The sequence below is a fragment of the Etheostoma spectabile genome, chromosome 9, assembly GCF_008692095.1.
Source record: "Etheostoma spectabile isolate EspeVRDwgs_2016 chromosome 9, UIUC_Espe_1.0, whole genome shotgun sequence".
Classification (NCBI taxonomy): Eukaryota; Metazoa; Chordata; class Actinopteri; order Perciformes; family Percidae; genus Etheostoma; species Etheostoma spectabile.
The window spans coordinates 25,698,422-25,722,304 of record NC_045741.1 but is presented as its reverse complement, the minus strand read 5'-3'; the positions used below and the strand labels follow the sequence as shown (position 1 = coordinate 25,722,304).

The following is a 23,883-nucleotide window of genomic DNA, read 5'->3' as shown; positions in this document are numbered from 1 at the left end:
TGTGTGTGTGTGTGTGTGTGTGTGTGTGTGTGTGTGTGTGTGTGTGTGACAGAGAGTCCAAGGTAATAGGACATGTGTATAACCTGGCAAAAGGAGTCACCAATGAACATAATGTTGATATTATGAGGTTGTCCGCCATGATGGTGATGATGACAGCAACCACCATACTGGAACTGTTTACAAAGATGACTACTACTACTATTAATAATAATAATAATAATAATAATAATAGTGTTAGCTTATTACAGTGATGACAATATTGACAATAATGATGGCTGCCAACAACCATAGTGATTTTTTTATGTGTACATTTTTTGTTGTGAAGATGATGCTGTCTTTGGTGCTGTTGATGGGGGGGGACTGTCTAGCTAATTCTTATTTTAAGCTAATTTTCCGCTGGTCAGAGTCTAACCCGCAGCTGTCATTGAGGAGTGAACCTCTATATATTGGCACGCCATCTACCTGGTGACCTATCCAGGTGCCCTTTTTAGCCAATTCTTGTCTCATGTGTGGACTGATGAAGAGAGAGTGGGGAAATGGAGATGCAACTGAAGGAAATATCTCATGCACCTTTTTCTTCTCCAGTCGTATAATTGTTTATGACTGGAGAATTGGCACCACCTGCTCCTAATCTTGATAAAGATATTCTTAATAATTGCACAATAGTAGTGGATGGAAACAAACATTCTTTCGCAAATTTGCAATACATTTGGCTGGAGACCTCAATATTGATGATTCTGCTGGTGGTAGTGGTGGTGGCAGCTATGATAATGATGGTGATGAGGACAACCCATGTCATTGCTTATGATGATGATGTTGATGAACATGCGCATGGCTATCACAATGATGATGTCAGTCAGAAGGATGGCCATAAAGCCGTTAACAAACATAAAACTAAAGAAGATGTTGAGGATGACGAAGGTGATGCTGACAGCCACAGCAGTAAAAAAAAAATGAGGATGATCATGTTGATGAAAAGAACAACCATGGTAGACAATGGTGATCATATGGTGTATTTTCACACTCACGCTCAATACGATTTCTCTTATGAGATATGAGAAAGTATATGAATACTCTGTATGAGCTGTACGACATTTTACGGTTTTCTGTATGTGTACTGTATATGTGCTCTCAAGTATTACATGAGTACTTAATTTTTTGCTACAGCTTCAAGTTAACAGTAATGAGGTAAGGTTAGGATCAAATTGGCAATGTTTGAGCAACTGATGGAATTACCTGAATTTACTTTTTGAAACAAGTCCCGGTGTATATTGAACACACTGTACCGGGAGATTTTAAGTTTATGTAATCCAGCTTGCTCTCAGTATGGTGCCCTGGCATCCTTCATTGGCTTGCCAAAGTAAGACTCTTGCCAAAGCAAGAGAGACTTGGCGGGCAAGCAAAACCCCAGTCTCTCCCATTCCCCTAACTTATAAATTAATCATCATTGAACTGATTACAAATGTCATCTCTTTCCATCATCCTCTAGCACAAAGTGAGTTAATTGTATGTAGTTATGTAGTTAGTTGTATTTGGTGTTATTACAGGAACATCCTGTATTTACACAATTATTTTCAATATCAATATATCCTTTTATTCTTCTGTTTGAAGTAACTTTAAATGATTTAGGTTTTTTAACAATGGAGGTGGGAACATCCAACTGTCCTGTTTTTTTTAGTTTTTTTTTTACAGCGAGCAGTGAGATGTAAACTAGCAGTGAGAAGAGCTAAAGTAAGTCTTGAAGTGATATGACCATTCAATCTTTTCATGGACGAGTATGGGTGAGGGAAAATTTGTCAGAGTAAAGGTACCATGCAAATATGGAATAGGTTGTTGCTTCCTTGAGGATGAGGTTATGATCAAAGAGATTCAGGTGCTTTAGATTTCTCTGAGCAAACCCTGAGAGATGCTGTTGCAACAATTTTGGTATCCTCTCCCTCTGCCAGTGTAGAGGACTGATCAAACCAACAGCAGAGACCAGGGGCAAAAGTGGTTTTATCCTGGATTCAGCCTTTTGCTGCAGGGAGCAAAACCATGGAGACACTCCGAAAAAGCAACAGGGATCAAAATGAGGCCCAGAAATACACACGTTTATTTACTGTAAGTAATCGCTGTCCTTTTTAAGGCCGAGTCCATGTTGATGGAGATACCATTTAAATATTATAATTGTAAATATTATAATCCAACTAAGGCCAAAGTCAGTTGTTAAAGGTAATTAAACCAATATACAACATATGTAGGGCTTTATGATATTTATGGTATTATCAGGCGGCTCCGGATCATTCCTGGAAGTGGAACGTCATGGGTATAGACTAACGGGCATACGGTAGGTGTGTAATGCCCAGAAGGAAGTCAGGTGCAACAAAACTGACACACACGTATTACTTTTACCAGTCTCGTGTCATGAAAGTGATCACAGACCCTGAAAAGGAGCCTGACCAGTCCACAAGATAAAACCACATGAATGGACGGGCGTAAAACATGATGCTGCTATACATATGTCATCAACACTCACCCCACCTAAGAAGGCTGGCTACTCTGCTTCGCTGTGCGTAAAGGGTGGAAGGGTCTGCCTGCCCATTGGCTTGGAAGTTGCTAAGCCATTTCGCAAGATGTTCATTGGAAAGGGCTTTACCAGCCACACAATTTCCAAAGCACACGTCTTATGGTGGCCGTGTGTTCAACAAAACATGCCAACTCACAAACTGGGCAAAGTAGATGTCATGTTCCCTCCCTGTCCCTGTACATGGGGTAGAAGACAAAGAGTGTCCAGCTTGGCATCTGCCAGGTGGTTTTGTTTTAATTTACAATGTGATCCACATGGTACCAAAACTGCGACCATTTCACAACATGCACCTGTACGGTCATGCAGTATATATTGTTTTGGAAGTACGTTGCCTAAAAATAAACAAATTTTGTCATTTGCTAACTCAACGTTTTGCATACTATGAGTTATGAAAATGATAATCTTTTCCATACTTTCCATTACATATTACGTGAAAGTAGCACAGTCATTGTTGTTTGTAAAATGGCTTATGTAGGAGGTCAGGGTGGATGATTGGGTCTACAGATTATTATTGACATAGAAGACTGAGCTAGCTTTCAATTAAAGTATTTCGAACTGCCAAAACTTTAATGGACACCAACCATAAAAGCGGCAAATCAGAAAATCCTTTAGGAAGTTGTGTTGTTTAGCTTCAGAGACAGGATTTCCATCAAGTCCTTGTTGAATTGCTATGACGGCAATGCGAAGAGAAGTTTACTGCAAGTGCACTTAAAATGCTTGCTAGAGCATTAGGCGACTATGTACTGAGCTCTTGGTTTTGTGGTGTCACATTGGTTGGTCAAGTTTTTGCATTTTCCTTTACTTGCAATTATAGATGGACTTGATCCTTCCATGCCATTGCTGATATGAATCAAATATTAACTGTGGTATTTACATTTGTGAGATGGTGACAAGTCGTAGCAAAGGAGGTTTTACTTGTACTCCACTGTTTGTGAAAGCAGACTCAATAGCTGGATTTGCACCTGAAATGTCACCAGCTAGAGCCTTTGGGTGAGCTTGATACAACAAGGTAGGTTCCTCAACTCCAGGATTGTCTTAATTCTGTGACACAATCTATGTCCTTGAGCCCTCCACACTCAAAGTAATATATCAATTGTGTATAAGGAGATTAATATCCCACAGGTATAGCCATATAATACTTTATAGAGGATACAAGGGGCCCTGTATGAACCTTGCATATGCCACATCTCCACTTCTGTATACCCACTCTTAACCACGCCAGCATTATTTGCTTTAAAAAAATATAAAATAAAATTAAAAAAAATAGCAGAGCTTCTAACAAATCCTCAGCTCTCAGGGACTTTCCTGTTTACATCTCTATTCCCAGCACAAAAGGATTACAAATACCAGCTTTAGTGAGTATAAAGAGATTTGAAAATCCAAGATTTGCTGAGTGGGAGGGTTAGGGAGTTTAGGGGATGTCCTCATTGAGTTTGCATCTACAAGGCGACAAGAGGTCAAGGGTTAAGAGCATCAGGAATCACTGGGGGGGGGATCCGAGCTGATCACAGTCAGCCCAGATGGGGCTACAGAGTGTGTGACTGTACGTGTGTGTGTTTGTTTGTCCTGAAGCATATTTTCCTCTATATTAAAACAGGATTAGTTGTCTGCCCTGCATCCTTTTTCAAGATAATACTTGAAGCTTTCTGGGATTTCATTGAATAGATCTGTGTGACTCTCTAATCGTATTGTTGTTTGTGTGTGTGTGTGTGTGTGTGTGTGTGTGTGTGTGTGTGTGTGTGTGTGTGTGTGTGTGTGTGTGTGTGTGTGTGTGTGTGTGTGTGTGTGTGTGTGTGTGTGTGTGTGTGTGTGTGCGCGAGCTCCCAGAAAACAGCGTAATGGCACAGATCAAAGAGATCTGGATGGTTGTGAGCCTTATTTGGATGTGATTGCTGTTTACTTCGTCACATTATACAGTAGAGGTGCCTTATTAAGACTTTCTGCTTGTCATTAAAGTCGCACTCCAGCAGCCTGAAGGGGATACGACTCTATCTCAGGCTTTTATCAAGGACATTTTATCCTTAATGTGGCTTTTCAAAGGACTGCTTGTTTATGGCAACCAAGCAAAGGTTTATATTTTTTATTATAGAGATTACTGGATTTCCAGCACACTGTCTTAGCTTTCAAACAGCATTTACTTTATATTCTAGAGGAGCAATTCCAATATTTTGGTCCTATAGTCTTTGTCAGGTATCCACTGGGTCCCTTTAGTATTCTTTTTCATATTCCCAATAATGTTCTATGATTAAATGCCTTCGAAGAAACAACAGTATGTGGTAAATGCTATTGTATGTACTGTATATATATGTTGATTTTTCCTTTGTTTTAGGGTTCACAGGCATGTGTGCAGTAGAGAAACCATGTAATTTAGTTCCAAAAATGTAGTCAGTGAATCAGGCCACCGATAAATGTGTCTTGAATACTGAAAATGGTTTCATACTGTACTACACAGCACCAATACATTGAGGCAGTGTAGGCATCCATACTAGTGTGGAATAACTGTCCTTATAAGGCATCTATCTTGTCATCGTAAACATTTCTGATGACCTTCATTACAATATAGAATATCCAAATTTCTGGTTGGAAATTGCAATTGGGGAGAGAGATCTTTCTAAGGCTTTAGCACATACTGGAATTTAAATTATATACAGTAAGTACATTAAATTATAAAAACATCCTTCAGAGGCAGAACTGGATGGAAGTAAGTGTAACAGATAAGTTACAGAGCACATATTGTAATGACTGGTTTAGTTTGTATCTGTGTACATTTCACTGATGAAAGGTAACTAACAGCATTTATTCAAGTACTTACTTACTTACAATTTTGAGTTGATTGTACTTACATTATGTCTTTATAGTTTTAATACAGTACCTTACAAAAAATATTGTACTTTCAACTTCACAACATTTATTTGACCGCCAATGCTACTAGTTATTCAGATTTTACATACACAATATATAATCACTTTATACAACATAATTTATTGTTATATATCACAACAATATACAAAGCAGTTTAAATATATTATACCCTGACCAGCTGCACTGTTAAAATGCATGCTATTTTGTCAGTAATAAAAAATGGATAATTTAAATAATTTCACAGGAAAAATAAAAAAATAACTTAGCACACGTTCACGGTTTCAGAGCTATCAACCACATCTCGTGAGCTTCAGCTGTTAGTTGACATTCAGAGTAAACTCTACATTGTATTGAAGGCCACACAATTCCCAGTTCACTTTATTGAAAATATACTTTCATGTTTACTTATTAAGTGCAATTTTGAATGCATTTTCACTTGTATTAGTTGTCTTTCTATTTTTACTTCTTTTAGAATTATGTTTTTGGAACAGAAGGGGCTTAAATAAAGTTGGTTTATGTCATCTATGCTACATGTTACTAGCAAAATTAGACTTTGTGGTATCAGCTGTCCTCTGTTTCCTCTTGACTTCAGTCTGTTACCCACAGAAACTCTGGATCTGTGGAAATTTAACTCAACATAGGAATGGTTCTGCTGCTCTGTCTCTGCGAGATGCTTGCAAAATTTAAATTACAATTTGCTGTGTAAGCAGTCCTCAAAGTTTGAAAATCATGGAATTGACAATAGCCACATGAGCAGGCTGCTAGTATTACCATGCAATAGAAATTGAGTACTGAGTATTTTATGTGCTGTTTTCATTGTGTGTTCTCCAAAAAGCATTAAAATGGAGAGCCCAGATGATCACTTGAAACCATAATGACAGTAATGTCACTTGAAATCAGTTCCACCAAAATGCTGGCTCATTTTATTACTGCCAAGTCTGTCATGTCTGCTAGCCAATCCACATTTTATATAGCTACAAAACAAGTCATTTGGCAGCTTGGGACTTAGGTTCTGAATCTAACAGCCACTGCGGGTGTTTGACCAGACAGTTAGCTTCAGATACTGGTGTGTAGTAAATTAGCTCAGACTTTGCCCTGTAGGAGAGGAAACCATGCCAGGAGAGATGACGCCCCCACATGACTACAGCAACCACAACTGAGAGGGATGCTTACAATGATTTTTTTTTTTCTACAGTATTTTCATGTTGTTTTAGGCTCCTCAAACACTAAGGTTGTTGGTTTGACGCCCCAAATTTGAACAGGTGTTAGAATAGGTGCAAGCCAGTTAGCCAGTCATTAATATTTTTGAACATGATCTGATTTTATACGACACAAATTAAAAGAAAAACATGCAAAATGTGTTAAGATCTGGCTAAAGGTTAATAGTTACTTGATCTGCTAGTGGGATGCAACATAGAAAAGGAAATTAAAGAAAACAGCAAATCCAAGCAGATATGTTACTATGTTATTATCAAAGAATGGTGGTAAACATGTAAACTTTAGACATCAAGCTGAAAAGGACAAAACACATCCAGCCGAAAAAGAGTTTACGAGTAAAGAGCAAAAAGAAAATGTCCATCACTTTCAAAAAAGGACAAGAAATGTAAGAAAATCAAAGAAGATAAAAATTGGAGGAGAAAGGGTAAGTCTGGTTTCCCTTGTCATGCAAATCAGTTTGGCATTGGGGGTGGGAAAAAATACCTTCGTCGTCCGTGCGGTCACTATCACCTAAATCATCAGTGTGTTTCTTTGTAAGGGGACCTATAGGACCAAGAAGGAGAAGATGGAGGAAAACAGGGTGATCAAGAACACACACAGCCTTCAAAAGATGCTCTCAAAAGATAAGAAAGTAGTCAATAATTAATGTTTCTATAGTCCCTTTTTGGAAAAATCTTCCCACTGACAAGGGGACTGGGTAACCAGTACCACAAAAGTCCACTTCAAATGTTTACAGTAGGGCTTTACTGTTATGAGCAAGAAAAGAGGGACTTTAAAAAAAGAGTGAAAAAATAGTTCTCTGTTGAAAATGGAAACTTAACTGAGGATATACCTCTTAGGATCAAAAGACATAAATCTCTTTGGAACAGTGCATACAGTAGCATCAATAATACATTTTAGAGACATTATGTAAACATTTGGAAATGATCACTGTAGCAGAGAAAAAAAGCTAAGGCTGTAAAAGAACCAGTGTTTTTAAGAGCAGAGCACTCAAAAGAAGCATATGACAAACTGCCCCTGTTGTATTTTCAGTGTGTTAACTGTGTGGGGGCTTAAACACGCACAAACATGTACATCCAATGTCATGTATAGATGTGACTGCAGGGGCTCTGCTGTGAAGCATAGCCCACATTAGAAAGGTTAGATGGCGGAAGAGAACAGGCAAATTGATTTCATTTTTTCTCACTATTTTAATTTCCAAAGAGATATATCATCAAAATAGTTTCAAGGTAGTTATTTTTGCTTAAAGAAATAGTTTTAAATTTTGAAAAAATATGCTTATTTACTTTCTTGCAGAGTTAAACCAACCACTCTAATTTGCGTTAAAGTTGTCTGTGAACAGTAAATATAAGGCTACAGCTGGTTATCTTAGCTTAACATACAGACAATAAATAGGGGAAAACAGCTAGCCAAAAGTACTTAAAGAAGTCACTCCGCCCAAGATATAACATTTTAATTAGTGAGCTTGGCAGGTGATGGTAAGTGGATTTTGTTACTTTAGGACAAAGCCAAGCTAGCTGTTTCCCCATGGCGCCAGCTTTAATGCTAAGCTAAGCCACTTGATGTTGCAATATATTTAGCATGCAGACATGTGAGTGGCTTCGATCTTCCCAACTAACTCTGCAAGAAAGCAAATCAAGGTAATTGCCAATATATCAAACTATTTCCTCATGCACTGTGTTTTCTTGCTCCGGCAAAAATGGTGGAATACTTTGACAGGGGAAGTGGTCAGTAGCTTCTTTATTAAAACCAACAAACTGTCATTTTAATAAGAGTTTCCTGTACATACAGAGACATAAAACACATACTATCTAAAAACAAGTGAGTAACAATGACACATATAAACACACCTACAAAGAACGCACACACAGATATACACACATAAACTATATAACAGATCTGAAAACATGCAGCCTTGAACAGAAAAATAGAATAACATTCTGGCAGTGCTTAAGCCTTCACACACACACACACACACACACACACACACACACACTTACGTAAAGCAATGGCAATGCCATCCACAACATATGATACCACAGGGCTTCAAATAGCCAGCCACTCATGAGGAAATGATCACTCCAATCCATTCCAACTACCTTCATTAGCCACAGCACCACATAGCCATCAATTTTATGCAAATCTACTTCAGTTCCATTTGACTTAATAAAAGGGAAACAGCAGTCAATTTCAACATGACAAAGGTCACAAGTCACTTTTTGTGAATAAAGATAGTGTTAAAAAAAAAATGTCTCAGTCTAAAAGGAGAACAATTTAATAAAAGATTTCAATAACTGCTGGTTTGAACATATGTATTTATGGAATAGAGAATGGGAGCTGAATCACTTGAAAGGTTCAAGATACTTTTAGTCAGAAGCTTATATTGATGAGTCATAATTCCTCCATCATTCAACATCGTGGTGGTATATTTTAAGGGCAACCATTTCTCTTCTGTGACTTTAAAGGGGAAGTTGGCTCCCTGAATATCATTCTGTCCTACAGCAGTCTTCTCTCAGCTCTCTTTTGTGAATTTGACAAGCAATTTGATAAGCAAGAGCTGACTTGTGCTTTCCATGTGCTGAATAAGCACCAAGACACTAGAATTGCTTCTTTAAAATGTGAACCGTCTAAAAAACACAGAGCGCCCACTGTCTGGGAATATGTTACCTGTTTATGAAATATACTGAGTGATAGAAGGTACTGTGCTAATACTTAAACACACACCACGCATTATATAATTATCGTATTGTAACCAATGTCGTAAAGTCCTTGTCTCCTCCTTATAATTTCAAAAAAAAAAATGTTTGGGGGTAAATGCGTATGAAATGATGCAGTATTACATAAAATAGATTATTTCAGTTGATTTTTAATGCAGTGCATGATTTTTAATTTAGTGCATCTATTAAATTTGCTACAACCTTTATACAATTTGCAGTATGAACATTCGTAGTAGTGGTCGTAGTTATATTATCTTTATTCTTTCTATAATGCCACAGCACATTGTACCAACAGTTATGATTATTATCATATTTCTGTACATCTGTATATCTGTATCAGTGTCTCTGCGTCCCAACCGGCAGCGACAGATGGCCGCCCACCAAGAGCCAGGGTCTGTCTGAGGTTTCTGCCTGTAAAAAGGAAGTTTTTCCGTGTCACTGTCGCACCAAAAGCGCGTTTCTGTTGTGATTTGACACAATAAATAAAATTTAATTGAGTAGAATTGAAATAAAAGCTCTTGACTAATGGAAATGAAAAATGCTGACCTTCTTGGAGAACCTAATTGGTCAATTACCACAGCATATTACTTCAACCATGACAAAAAAACAAGGCTTAAAATCCTGGTATAACAACTATTTTTCATGTTGTAACATATTTTCTCTGTACTACTACAGTAAATGCAATTTATTCAGTTTTAACAAAAACTAAGAGAGGGTTGTTTTTGACAATTGGATCTTATTCTTCAGCACTTATTCTACAGTTAAGTATTGTCTTTATAAGAAACAACTCAAATGTAATGGTTTTCTAGACATGTATTTCACCCACCTTATCTTGACTTCTAACTCAGTGTCTGTCTACATATAGAGTGCACTTTACACAACCTCACCACTTGTTCTGCTTCCTATTATACGGCATATGAGCGTGGGTGGGGGAGTTGGAGGGATGGCAGGTTGCATGGCTTTCCTTGCTAACAGCATGGAGAGTAACACATAGAGCTAAAGCCACCTTTTATCAGTCAGTAGGGAAAAATTCTTGTAGGTCAGACTAGATCACAATCTTCATTATGGCATTGTCAAACACGGTGGTGTAATCTCTCTCAATAACAAACTTTGCAAAAGTAACTCAACTTTTAACCTTCCAAAACAGCATTTAGAGTTGTTTTCTATCTGCATTGCTGACATCTGCATTATGAGATGAGCCAATGTCTTAATACCAAAAAAAATACAATACAGACATACAGTATATTTACATTGAACTTGACCTATATTTGACCTAGTTTCTAGTGGTGGCGTCCTCTCGTGGCCATAGTAGTTATGATCAGAGCAGAGGAGGAAATATTATGACAAAATATGCCAACTTTCCATGTCAAGAGGCAATTTATTATGGTGGTAGATGGATCAAACAAACAGATGACTTTTATACCTAGGAGAGAGGAGTTTGAGTCCAGGTTTAATGGTAAACGGCGAGTACTTTTTTAACTTTACAAACGTCACGTTCAGCATCATATGAGTAACCATGAAATAAAATAAAATTTTAATGCAAACCATGAATGTTTTTTACACCTAGTAGTATTCCTAGGTTTGGTGCCTAACCATACGTAATTTAATGCCTAAAGATAAACCAAACTGCAACCATTTCACAACAAAATCGAGACCTTTACATTCAAAACTGTGACGGACGTTATCTTGTTTAGAGCTAAGGTACTGGTAGGGGCAGTATTTTATGATACGCTCCTGTGGGTTGTATTAGAGGGTAGGGAACAAATGACTTATAAAGTCATTATTTGTCTCTTTGGAGGACTGTTTTGAGGGTTATTTAGCTATGAAGAAAACAGGCTTTAGTCATTGTTTAAAATATTAAGACCCAGGAAAGTATATATACAATGTTGGAAATTTGCTAGCGTCCCCTGATGACATAGATGCCAATGGGCTGGCCCAGTTTTACAGTCTGTATTAGCGATCATTCAATGAACTAGGAATTTCAAAAATTCTAAAACTATTAACAAACTTTGATCTAGGAATCCTAGATTCCAGACTAAGAATTTTCATAGTCAAATCAGAATTGTCAGGTCTTGCTTATCTTTGACTGATTGTCAAATGTGGGCAGGGTGGGGGTGACTGAAGGCTCACGGAAAATGTAAAGTAAAACTTCAATCATGGGGCAGTTGGATTTATTATTTTCACTTTTTCACTTCAAAAAGATATATTAAAAGATTCAACCATTGCAACGAGACAAAACCGATTTGCAGGAAAAGGTTTCCGATGGTCAAGCTCAACTAGTGCCTGCAAGCACAGTATATGGTGGATTGAGCTAGAGAGTGACTTATGAAAGCGAGCGTCATTAGAACATATCAGTGAATCAGAGAAATAAAACGTTTTTGCCATGTTATCCCTAGAAATGCAGCTGTAGCGAGTATCTTACTATGACTAACTTTATCCACATTCATATTTAGCAATTCAGCTAGAAAACAAGCCTGAAAGTTGTATATTAGGACAGAAGTACAAAGAGTTGTTCTATGAAGATGATACACCTTCTCATCTTGTCGCATTTCTGTAAACTGGCAGGTTTCAGAAAGTTGCAGACTGTCGCATTGCAAGTAGTTGCAAGTTTACACTTGTATGGTCCAGAATCTATAGTCTGAACTGGACTGTACGGCACGGCGAAGACTTGACTGTGAGACTGGCCGTCATATCATTATATATTAAGTTGATCCAAACTTTATTTAACAGTGTACTGTCTATTGAAAATTATTTGTAAAACCACTGCCCTTGTAAAGATACAGAACAGAAAGGAAGTGATTTTAGGTTGGGGTGAGTTTTGGGCAACTTAAAAACCTACAAGAATGTAGAAAATGTGATTGATGCTGCCACTCTCAGGACTGTACATGTGCTGCTATTACAGTGGCATGTTGTTTGACTGAGGGTTAGTGGGGATCAGAGCAGACAAGACAGCTGCATGACAGCTTCTATCACACACAAACACACACGTACTGACAGACACACAGGCACGCACTCCCATTCACTTACTCATGTATAGACACACATAGAGAGAGACCTCATACAGCAATCAGGTGTCAATTCAAAACTGCCCAGTGACAAGGAGGCCCCAACACTGACCTGTACTCACCTACCTGTCACTGTGAGCATGTGTGTGTGTGTGTGTGTGTGTGTGTGTGTGTGTGTGTGTGTGTGTGTGTGTGTCAGAGACAATGGTGAAGTCTCAGCTGGCATCAGCTCTGATCAGTGATTAGGAACTTGAAACTTTTATCTCTTTCCATCTGACTCTCTGTGCCTCATACCGCTCTGTATTTTTATTTTTATCTTCTCTGCCTTACATTCTAACATATTCTGCTTGTTTGCAAACTTCTGCTGTGGGTATGTCACTTTTCTACTTTGTATCACATTTTATCTTTTTTTTCCTTCTTCTTTTTCCATCACCTTAATTTCCATCTCAATGTTCCATGAACAAATGGAACTATGGTCAAGTGATAACAGGTGGTCATACAGGGAGGTGAGATGGTAACCCCTTTGTCTGTTCAAAGATGGTCCCAGGCATCAGATGTAAGAGTCCTCATTCTCTGGCCCTACACTGACTCCTGGTTGATGTATTGGATCCCTTACCAGTTGATGCCGTAAGAGTAGTAGTCAAGACACTGCTAACCGCTATTGGCCAACAATACGGTCGCAGCAGCTGATTTGCATCAGCTGAGCTGCAGCAGTTAATCTACATCAGCGCATCAGCTGATCAACTCCCCTTGCTGCTAAATGGCTACTTAAAGCTGCTTTAGTTTGTTCCTAACTGCTTGCTGCTTAGTTTTGTTCTAACTGCTGCTGCTAGTTTCTCCTGAATGCTTGATGCTACATTGATGCAACCCACCTCCTCCCCAGATTCACCTCGTTGTGTGTAACGTGACATACGCTTCTATGTCATCATTGCTGCTCTGTTCATATGGGGGAATAGTTTAGCTCCCCCAGTCTTAAACTGTATGAGCGTCCCCTGACTCTGCTCTTTCATGAAAGGTCAGGGAACTTCTCTGAACAGAGCCATCCTGCCAAATTTAATTCATAATTTATTCAATAAAATTTCTTAAATCATTTCTAATGTCTGCTTGGTCATGAGCTTCTTTCTCATGTCTCTTACAAGTATAGATAGTCCATTCTCTTAATACAACCATGGTAGTATAGCTAGCTATCTATGTGGCAAACTCGCCGTTTTGTTGTATAAAATATTCAGCAACTGTAAACATTGTGTTTTCATTGGGCGGCTGTGGCTCAATGGTAGAGCGGTTGCCGGCATAGCGACATCTTGCAAAACAAAGTCAAGATCTTGCAAAAGTGATTGTTCCAGTACATATTTTATTGATTCAATTCTTTTCAAATTCTTTTTTTTCAATTTTTTTTTCTCCAAGTCAAAGTCAAGATCTTGCAAATAAAACTTGAGATCTTGCAAAACAAAGTCAAGATCTCAGAAAAGTGTTTGTCCCCAGTACATGTTTTTTGTAATTTTTTTCTATTCTTTTTCCCTCCATGTCACCTCAGGGGCTCCGTACTTAATTACATCAAACGCCCTGTTTTTTTTCTACAACAATAAAAGTCAAGCCTGAAAAGTTATTGGCATCTGTGGAGAGATGAAGGAATATGAACAGACAGACATCCCAGCAAAGAGATGGGGGCGTCACACTAAGATACACTCGGTGGCCATCATATTAGGCACACCTGAGTAGTCTGATGCAATTCAATTTAACAGATCTGCCATGACATTGTACATATTATATTGGGAAGTGTTTCTAATTTGTTTGTCCTTCCCATTAACAAACAAATGAGAGGGTTGTATGTGTGTGTGTGTGTGTGTGTGTGTGTGTGTGTGTGTGTGTGTGTGTGTGTGTGTGTGTGTGTGTGTGTGTGTGTGTGTGTGTGTGTGTGTGTGTGTGTGTGTGTGTGTGTGGAGGGGGGGTGTAAGATTAGAAACACCTCTCATTTTAATGCAGTCCAGTACAAGACCCACAAATTTCATTTAAGTTTCAACAAGAAATATTATAAGCAACATAAAGCGGATTGACTGGCAGAATGTTTGCATTGGGTTGCATTAATCTGTAGAGGTAAAACTAATTAAGTAGGTCACTAATGGGCAATGCTTGTTTTGGTATTTTTTTGGTATTTTTGGCCATATTTCTATTAGTAGTCAGACTCAAACAGGAGTGTAGCCAGATTCTCACCAACTTAGTTTGGAAATAAAAGCCCATTTAAAATGTAATATATAATATCTTATTGGACATAAAAACTGGTGCACAACCATTGTAACAAAATAAGGTCAAAAGTAAACTCATATGAACCGTTTGGGTAATAGTTTTACCATTGGTTTTTTTCTTCCAATGAAGTTTGGCTGTCCTGGGTTTAGAACCATTTAGAACCTCATGTGCACAGCTCATGTGTTTTAAGGCATCAAACTTCTTTACAGTGAAGAATATTTCCCTTTCAGTGCCTAAAAGAATCAGAAACAGCACACGTAAAGACTTCCTTCCTGCATCCTACTTTTAACTATTGTTTAATTCACCAAATATTACACAGTCTCTCACTCTATAATGCAAACTCCGGTTCTTTCTTTGTCTTTTGCAGTTGCTTGTTTTCTTCCAGTCAATCTTTCTCTTCTACCCTCATAGATCCCTCTCTCAACCATCAGCATTGACTGATGTAGAGGAGCTCCATGCTCTTTGACACTTTGCAACAATCCATGACTCACAAAGCCAGCAAGGGAAGGAAGCAAGAATAACATACACACACACACACTCTCAACCCTCAGGCATTCCCCCCTTTCCTGGATGAGGTAATTATTGCGAGGGGACTCTATGCATCGATCGCACATTCAGCACAAGAGCTAACCATACATACATATTGCTCTCTGTATGCATCAGTCAAGGTCTACACCAGCATAGAAACACAGGAGCTTAATCAATCACCAATGCACATTAAAAAAGGGGATCTAACAGAGCGCACAGCTCAATGAGCCAAATAGGTAATCTACTACTGACCTTGGATAAAATACCCACAGGCAGTAAACTATAAATACAGAATCCATTTCCCAAGGTAAAACTGGGAGTAGAATGCACTTCACCAAACCCTCTGATGAGAGGAATTAACAGAGACTGTGAGCAGTGAGTAAGTCCAGGGACTGTGTGACGTTGGTGTTCATTTTTAAAAATGCAGTACCTTGGTTAGAAAAGATTCTATGAAACTCTCTCAAACTGTGGCGCATGGATGTAATACGGGTGTAAACGTATTAATATATTATTCGGCTAAGCCCAGATAATGTGCTCTGAACAGATACGAGAATATCAATGTATATTGTTGTACTAACTTCCTGTTCTATTTTATTTAGTCAGTTTAGACTTGAATTGAATAAACTTGCCTCAGTAGAATAAACTTTCTGTAGTTTCCTGTCAAAAGTATTCTCCTTGGGGCCCGTGGTTAGCTGACCTGGTTGAGTTTGACAATCCTCTTCTGGAGTTTGAATAAAATTACACAGTATATCAATAATAATGCATTGTCTATCTGTCTGTAGCATAATCGGAAGTAGCGGAACATTGTAAAATGAACAGGTTTGTGGGAAGAAATGGCTACATATAAAGCACAAATGTCTCGCCTTGAAGGCAATAATGGACGCTTTATCTGGCAGCCACAGACTGCAATGTAACTCAATGGGACAAATGTGAATCCTCAATTTGGTCAAATTAAAGTGCTGGAGGCTTTAGCGAACACAATTTCATGTTTTAATGTTTTAAAAAAGGAACTTACTCTTTAATAGAAAGGTCGACCTCCTTAGGAATCCTTTCCATAATGTCTTCAGAAACTTAGAATATTAATCTGAGCCTGTCAGTGGTAAAACAAGCACTTTTGTGAATGTAAATACAAGCTGTATAATTGTACTGTGCTGTAAAACTTACATTGTAACTTGTTTTATTGCTGAAAAATAGGGTCCAGGTTGAAAAAAACGGTAGTTACTTTTTAAGTGCTTGTTGGATTGTCTGCTTTGAAAAGTTCCAATTACACGTCAGGGAGGAGGTGTGGTGGATGGTTGAGTGTAGTTCTTTGATTTAGGACATTTGCATCCCTACCATCTCGTACAGTTAGCATCGGTTTGTTTAAACCACGGCCAGAATCTGTTCTTTACCTTGACAAAATGGTCTCAGGCTAACAACTATAACCCTAAACCATTATAATGCCTTCATTTATTAATTTCCTTTAACAGTGAAAGTGAAAAAAATAAAAAAAACTGCAGCCAAGTAAAGAGTGATTCCAGATGCATTTAATGTTCAGATTCATTTGTCAAATTCAGGTCTTTTTAAATTGATACCATACATATAAGTGCAATAAGAGTGGCTTCTGTGAAACCATCTAAACAGTTGTGCATGAGAGAACTGAATAATTGTGGAACAAATTGTGTATGAGGTGTCTGGGAAATTACCAAAATACGTCATGTAAATGGAAATGTGTCCTAACATAGATCATAAGATTATGCAATCCTAAAGTGGAGAATGTGTTGGGGGTTGATGCATTAATATTCCAGATCATCATCAGGCTCTTCGCCTGTAGCATGAGAAGTAAGATTAGTCAGAAGAGATCCAGATAGGATTGAAAATTATTTGGTTCATCACCCCATCAGCCAAACGTAACTAAATGTGAAAAAGGTGTTTTAAAAATGAGACTAAGAGCATCTGATTTTATGTCCTTAAAATATTTTATCTGGGAAAAAATTCAACATCCTCCAGCAGACTGCTAGATTAAATAATTGCTGATCTCTGTGTGTGCTTGTGTGGTGGTGCAGTAACATGTGGGCGAGGCCTGCACTAAGACCTTGTCTCAAACAAGAAAATCCATATGGAAAAATGTGATAAATTAATAAAGACAAACACGGAACATATGTATGTATCACCAAACAACCATCTCCAGACCCTCAAGATGGTACCAAGTCACATAATCCATGATTGTATACTGCGCTTGAAAAGTACTTTGTTAAATATGAAATACCCTAATATAAAACCACCCTTATTTTGCATTACATTAGAAATACTTTCTACAGTTTGAATGAAACTGAACAAAAATCCTGTTTAGCAACTTTTATGTAGTCTTAGCATTTGAATAAAGTACAGTAAACAAGACGATCTAAAACCTGTTGCTCTTGCTAATGCCAGCTTTAAAACAAAATAGCACTAAGATGTAGATTTAGCTTTGGGGATTGACTCAGCTTAGCTATGGCAAAAAAAACTGCCTGATGTAATGTCACTAACACACTCTCTGACTTCAAGGTTTGTCGGACCTTTTTTCTTTTTGCTTAGTATAGCCTTTATGCACCAATGTCAAAGCCCTGTGCTTGTGATAGGCATGCAGTAGAAATATACAGCACTTCATTCAATCGAAAAATCCAGGCAGCAATTACATTTCAGTCAAAACGTATTTGGCATACAAATTAGCAGTGTATGCGTGTTATTTCTAGGGGACATGTTTGTATTACTAGACCCATTTTTATGGTGCTTTTCACTAATTACCTATTTATTTTGGCGTTGAAACACAAAAAGGTAAACAACATTAAAGCTACAAACAACCCAAAGAGGCTCTATTCAACACCTGATACTGTGACTACATACTAAAATGAATATCCAACTTTATTTGTTAAGCACTGTAAAACAACCAAAGTTGACCAAAGTGCTGTACAGAAAAATACAAAAATACAAAAAGAAACCTAACATTATAACACAAGTAAAAAATAATACCTGCACAACAAAAACAATTAAACTAAATAATTAAATGCAGTAAATGAAGTCAACATCTCACTAGGTGTCAAAGGCCGCAGAGAAGAGGTGGGTTTTAAGACGTGATTTAAAAACAGACAGAGAGGCCCATTTAACGTACAGAGGCAGCTCATTCCACAATTTTGGAGCAGACATCACAAAGGCCCGGTCCCCTCTGAGCTTCTACTTAGTTTTAGACTCACTCAGGATCAGCTGATCATCTGACGTGAGAAAGCGTGACGGTATGTAAGGCCGTATAAGCTCAGCGAGGTTGGGTGAATACATGAACTTAATATTGATTGAGATATTGATTACTTACATTTTTTCTTAAGTATCTAAGAGTATCCTTGTGTAAACGCAAGCAATGACAGGCCAAGCCTGCCTGACCTGTGCAACAGATGAAAGATGATTCATTTGAGACCTAAAGGATTCAACGCCCACTCTAATGTCACTCTCACCCACTACCAACGCAACATTCTTGTACTTTTCTCTGCTTCTTCCTGCCATTTATTTCATCTACTCAGGTTATTTCTTTACTCCATCTCCCCTTCCTCTGTGCTAATACTTTTATTCTTACATTCCCTCTCTCCTTGTACTGCTTGCTGACACCCACACTGTCAATGTCAGGGAGTCAATTCAAGACAGTGAAAGACCTGGGAGGGGAGTACATGAGCTAAGATGTGTGACTAGTGTGCAAATAAGCAAAAAGTGAGTTTGAAAATGTATTAATAAAAATAAATGTCATGACCGGTTTGCTTTATTTTTCTAATTTTTCAGAGCCAATTATCTACTAAGAAAGCATGCATGCATGCATTTTGGATAATTAGTATAGGTTAAAGACAGCAATAGCCCTGCAATCAAGGTTTTGACTTATCAAAGAAGATAATAGCAGCAGAAATCTTGGAGAATGTCTTACATAGTCATAAATAAATAAAAAATAGTTATAAATCAAATGTCCTTCCCAGTAAGATGTGAGTGTGGGAGAATTAGGCCAGTTAAATGCTTTAGCCAAACATCAAAGCAGCAGATCAAACAGAGAGTACATCATGTACTGTAATGTCTTAACTAGCATTCAAGCATGTCCACCTTGATTTGAGTTAAAGCAAATGTTTCCAGTGCTTTGTCTCTCAATTTCACTAACCAATACACACATACTCAGGGACCAATGACAGCAAGATTCCTTGCATGGCACTGGCATAGCAATCAGCAGTGTCTCGGTCAATTCACTGAAGGGTGTTTCAAATGATTTCTGACAAAATCCAGGGTTTTTTTATCGTAAATTTTCTATTTGTTACCCAGTCCACATTTCCACAATCTCTACAATGGACAAAGTGGGTAAGTTCAATATGTTTGAAGTAAAGACAGTTATTAGGATGAGTCATCTAAGCTGTCTGAAAGCAAACATGTTCAAACCTCTTTGTAATGTCCACATGTCAAATATGGGTCAAAACGCCTTGATCAAACGTCCCACCTTGTCCTGCTTTGACTCTTCAGTCACAGCCCGTCCAATCAAGTGAGGCAAAACACGTACATGATGGTCTTGTTAAAGCAGGAAGTTGTGTCTAATCAGAACAGTGTTTTCAAGAGCATCTTTGTCAACCAAGAAAAAAGCTGTACATAAGTGAGATCGTACAGAGAACGTTCTCTTTATGACACGGCAGTACAAAGCACTGACATACAGCAGCTCCACCACACCTGCCACAGTCAAATGCTCAAGTTAGTGTGAGGCTGTGGATGCCTTTTGATTTATTTTATACGCTTGCTGGAGAAGCAGTTTGTGTCTGTAAGGTCATTTGTAAAATTTAAAATACAGTAAATAGGTAAACACTGTTATTGGTAATTTAGTTTGCTACTATAGCTACAGGGATTTCCAGTGGAGGGTTAGGGTAAGTCTAGTCTATATCCACAATGTTCCACTTCTGGGATTGCTCCACTGCCACCAGATTCTGCCGGATGTCACTTTTTTGGGCCCGATATTCATTACCTTCTGTGTTCTTTGGGTTGTAATTTTAGGACTACGGTTAACTGCTCATCAGATGTCTGCCGGTTAAATCTGTCGAATCAGAGTTTTCGTTTGCCTGACTTAAACAACCTTCAACCAAAACAAGTTCCTTCACCAGGCTATTTTGCAGCGGCCCCGTGGCTCCATCTGGTGCAATGTTGTGGAGGATGGTCTGGCAAAGCGATTCTAGGGTTAGTAGAACAAGTGGAAAACAGTGCAACCAACAAAGAGTTGAGGTTTGTAATAACCACAGTGCTGGCTTCATCCACTATGTTGCTGATACTGTCAAGACCTGACTCAACTAACTGCCAGACATGGCTGGGGATTGAACCTCGGCCAAAGTGGTTCAGTAGTCACTGACCAGTCGCTCTGAATATATCTCAGGATGAGTCAGGACTGCATGTCTCACATCTAAAGAGACAAGTAGGTTTTTCTCTTTGTTAACTGACTCATTTCATCAACACTGTTAGCTAATAGGCCAGTGGCTAGTCCATTCATCAGGAAGTCAAGCTGTTTTTGAACGGAGCCTGCTCTCCTCATGCAGTGAGACTTGTCAGCCCTGCTCTGTGTTCACCCTCTGCTCTGTAAAATATGGTATGACAGGAACTGCAGAGGTTTTAAACCCGAGTTGGTGACCCTACTTATCCAAGAAAAGAATATGGATTTTGACTGCAGGCTTTGAGGCAAGACTCAGCAGAAAACATGTTTGTGTAACGCCACGTGAGGAATGGTCTTTGGTAGAATGTATGTATTGAATTTATGTAATTTGAAGCTCCAGCAACATTCATACTTCAGCTTCTTAATTTTTCCAATGGTGCACATGAGAAAATGCTTCAATTTATCGATAGATATTGTGAATACAACTGTTTGTTTTACACTGCAAAGGTATGTCGATATCTGATTCTAAAAGTTTTACTGTACTCATGAGGCTGACATTTTAGTGCCTTTACTGGAATCTCAACGCGGTGAAGTGAAAATCTCAAAGATTATCACACTATCAAAGCAAATCTAAATGCCCTGTAATCCTGGTTTAGTGATAAAATGCCAATGCAGTGCAGAGCACTCCCTCCCTGGCTTCAGCTGCTGAGGACCTGACAGCTCTCCTGTCAGCAGAAGAGGCCCTCACACTAGCTTGCAGCATAATTTGATGCTTCCACATGCACCTCTGCTCTATTTTTGTCACATAAAGTGGAAAGTCACAGAGACACACTTAATAAATATTTAGTATCCTGAGATATTGGTAGGGGGTCTTTTATGTCCAAACTGTGTTGACAAACAATCATTTTAAAGTGTTTAAATATGAGGTTTAAAAAGAAAAAAATATATATTTGTCAACACATTCTCACTCCCATCTTGTAAAATATGGATGCTTGGTCAGGTGCCTTTGTCGTTGTTATTGATGCTAAAAGTCTCCTTTAGCGTCATATAACACACGCTTGGTCGTCTCCTTCAGTGTAATATAACACGCGCTTGGTTGCCTCCTTTAGCATCATATAACACACGCATGGTCGTCTCCTTTAGCGTCATATAACATACGCTTGGTCGTCTCCTTTAGCGTCATGTAACACACGCATGGTCGTCTCCTTTAGCGTCATACAACATGCGCTTGGTCGTCTCTTTTAGTGTCATATAAGACGCACTCGGTCATCTCCTTTAGCGTCATACAACACACGCTTCGGGACTACTGGCATCCTTTTTGAAGCAGTTAGGATACGGAAAAGCTTATGGGTGGGCTTACGGTTCCGTGGAATAACGGGCCGGTTAAAGACACACGTGGGACACAAACCCCGCTCTCCTGGGTGAAAGGGAAATTACCAGTATAGGCCGCCAAGCGGACAAAGCTCGTTCCATAACGAGACTGAATCTGGGGTTAGCTTTCACTCGCTAGCGAGCACTGAAGGAGAAGATGTAGCTCTTACCACATTGGAGATATTTGAAGAAAAAGTATCATGGGGTAAGCAGGGGTAAGGTAGTGACGCAAGCACGGCACGGGTCTTTATAGCGTCGCCACATACAACAACAAACCTTGGCAGTGTTTAAAGACTAGGCTGGACTAGACTAGCTTATGTAACAGACAATGACAAATATGTGCTGTTTGTGTTTCAGACATTGCAAGGTCACTAGGGGTTCCTATGCGGAAAAAGGGAAAGACCCTGCCCTAAAGTAGGAGCTCAAAGAGATACAGGAACTGTGGTCAGAGGAACTTACTTATACCCAATTGGTCCAGTCGGAACAGGTGAAAAAATCGGTTTTAGGAACGTTATGTTCTATGAACTGAAAAATTCCCTCCAGTCGGAAAGAGCCTTATGTTGCTTGGTAATGTGATTAGTCTCCATGCTGTTAATTTTCACTTAAAACTTATAACTGAGCAATTCTGCAGCATTTTGCCATTCTATGGGGGTGAGGGCTGCCATTTCTTTTTCCATTCAGCCCATGCCACTTCAGAATCCCCTCTAGACAGACCTGGGTCTATTGTACACCATAAAAGCCTACTTTTGTTTTCTTCAAACCATTATTTTCAAGTTGTATTTCCTTGAGTAGACATTCTGCAGCGACAGCAGTGAAATGGGATGAGATTAAGTACACACAAACACACACATTGCATGTGCCTTGGCCTGCTGAGCTACTACGACAGCCAGAAGCCACATTTTAGTGAAAATCAGCATCTTCCAAACAGCTTTTTCCCCCGCTGTGCGTATATGACGTAAAGGAGATCTTTAAAAGGAAGCCCTGGGCTTTATGGTGACAAAACCAATTAGCATAACAGCCACGTACATGCAATAGCATGGGAATGAATCCGAGCTCATTTTATTCTGTCATAGCTTACTCTCTTTCCTTTTCTTGTCCGTCTCTACAGTAAAAAATCACAGAAAGATAAAGCATTCAAAAGGGGGCAGACCAACCTGCTCTCATTTGAAGTGAGATAATATGTCTTTAAAGGCAAATAACACACAGTTCAATAATTCATAAATAAGTTGTAACTTGATTTAAGGGCCAATGACTGATACTCATATTTTAGACTTATATTCAATTTCTAACCATTAACTTTGACTATTTGGACACCATAAATACCCACAAAGTACTTTCTCAAGACATGATGTATACATGGTTTAGTTGCCAAAAGAAGATAGCATATTGGGGGGGGGGACATTTAGCAAGTATTCAATCATTATAATAAACATTTTGCTGATATGTTGATGATTAACATATTGCATTTGAACTTACTGCTTTTACTGTAAAAAGAAATCTACAGTGTGGCACATTTAGCAAGTATTCAATCATTATCATAAACATATTGCTAAATGTGGATTAGCATACTGTATTTGAACTAACTGCTTTTACAACATTGGCTAAGAAACATTTTGCAGATGTTTACTGTAATAAACATAATTTCTGAAGACATGTCTTTGATGAAGCAGCATTTGATTTACCAAAATACGTAATCAAAATAAAGCAAATAGTCAAATACTATATATTATAGTTTTTTAAAGGAAATAGTGGACTGATAAAAACTAACGTAAATTTTCCCCTACACGCACTGATGCCTACCATCGCATTCAGTGTGAAACAGATGCACCAATATGTGTCACATTTTGATAATGTGTCTAAATTCCATTCAGCGTAACACTGTCAAAAATAGATACAGTACTGCTGCCTTCATAAATATTAAATGTCAGTAAATGTCACAAATATGGTTGACTTTCAAACCTCTCACGGTAACGCACGTGTGTG

At 38.4% G+C, this 23,883-nt stretch overlaps 1 protein-coding gene across 2 annotated transcripts in view; it reads right to left on the bottom strand.

Annotated features, from left to right (window-relative positions):
• The window catches only part of nlgn1 (neuroligin 1), a 405,821-nt gene that overhangs the window by 211,880 nt on the left and 170,058 nt on the right, over positions 1-23,883 (bottom strand). Inside the window, exon 3 of one of the 2 annotated variants that reach the window (XM_032525405.1) lies at positions 7,130-7,189. The exons of the other annotated variant lie outside the window; for it this stretch is intronic. Within the exon in view, the coding sequence (XP_032381296.1) occupies positions 7,130-7,189 (60 nt within the window). The remainder of the gene's footprint in view (positions 1-7,129; positions 7,190-23,883) is intronic. 2 annotated transcript variants of the gene reach the window in all.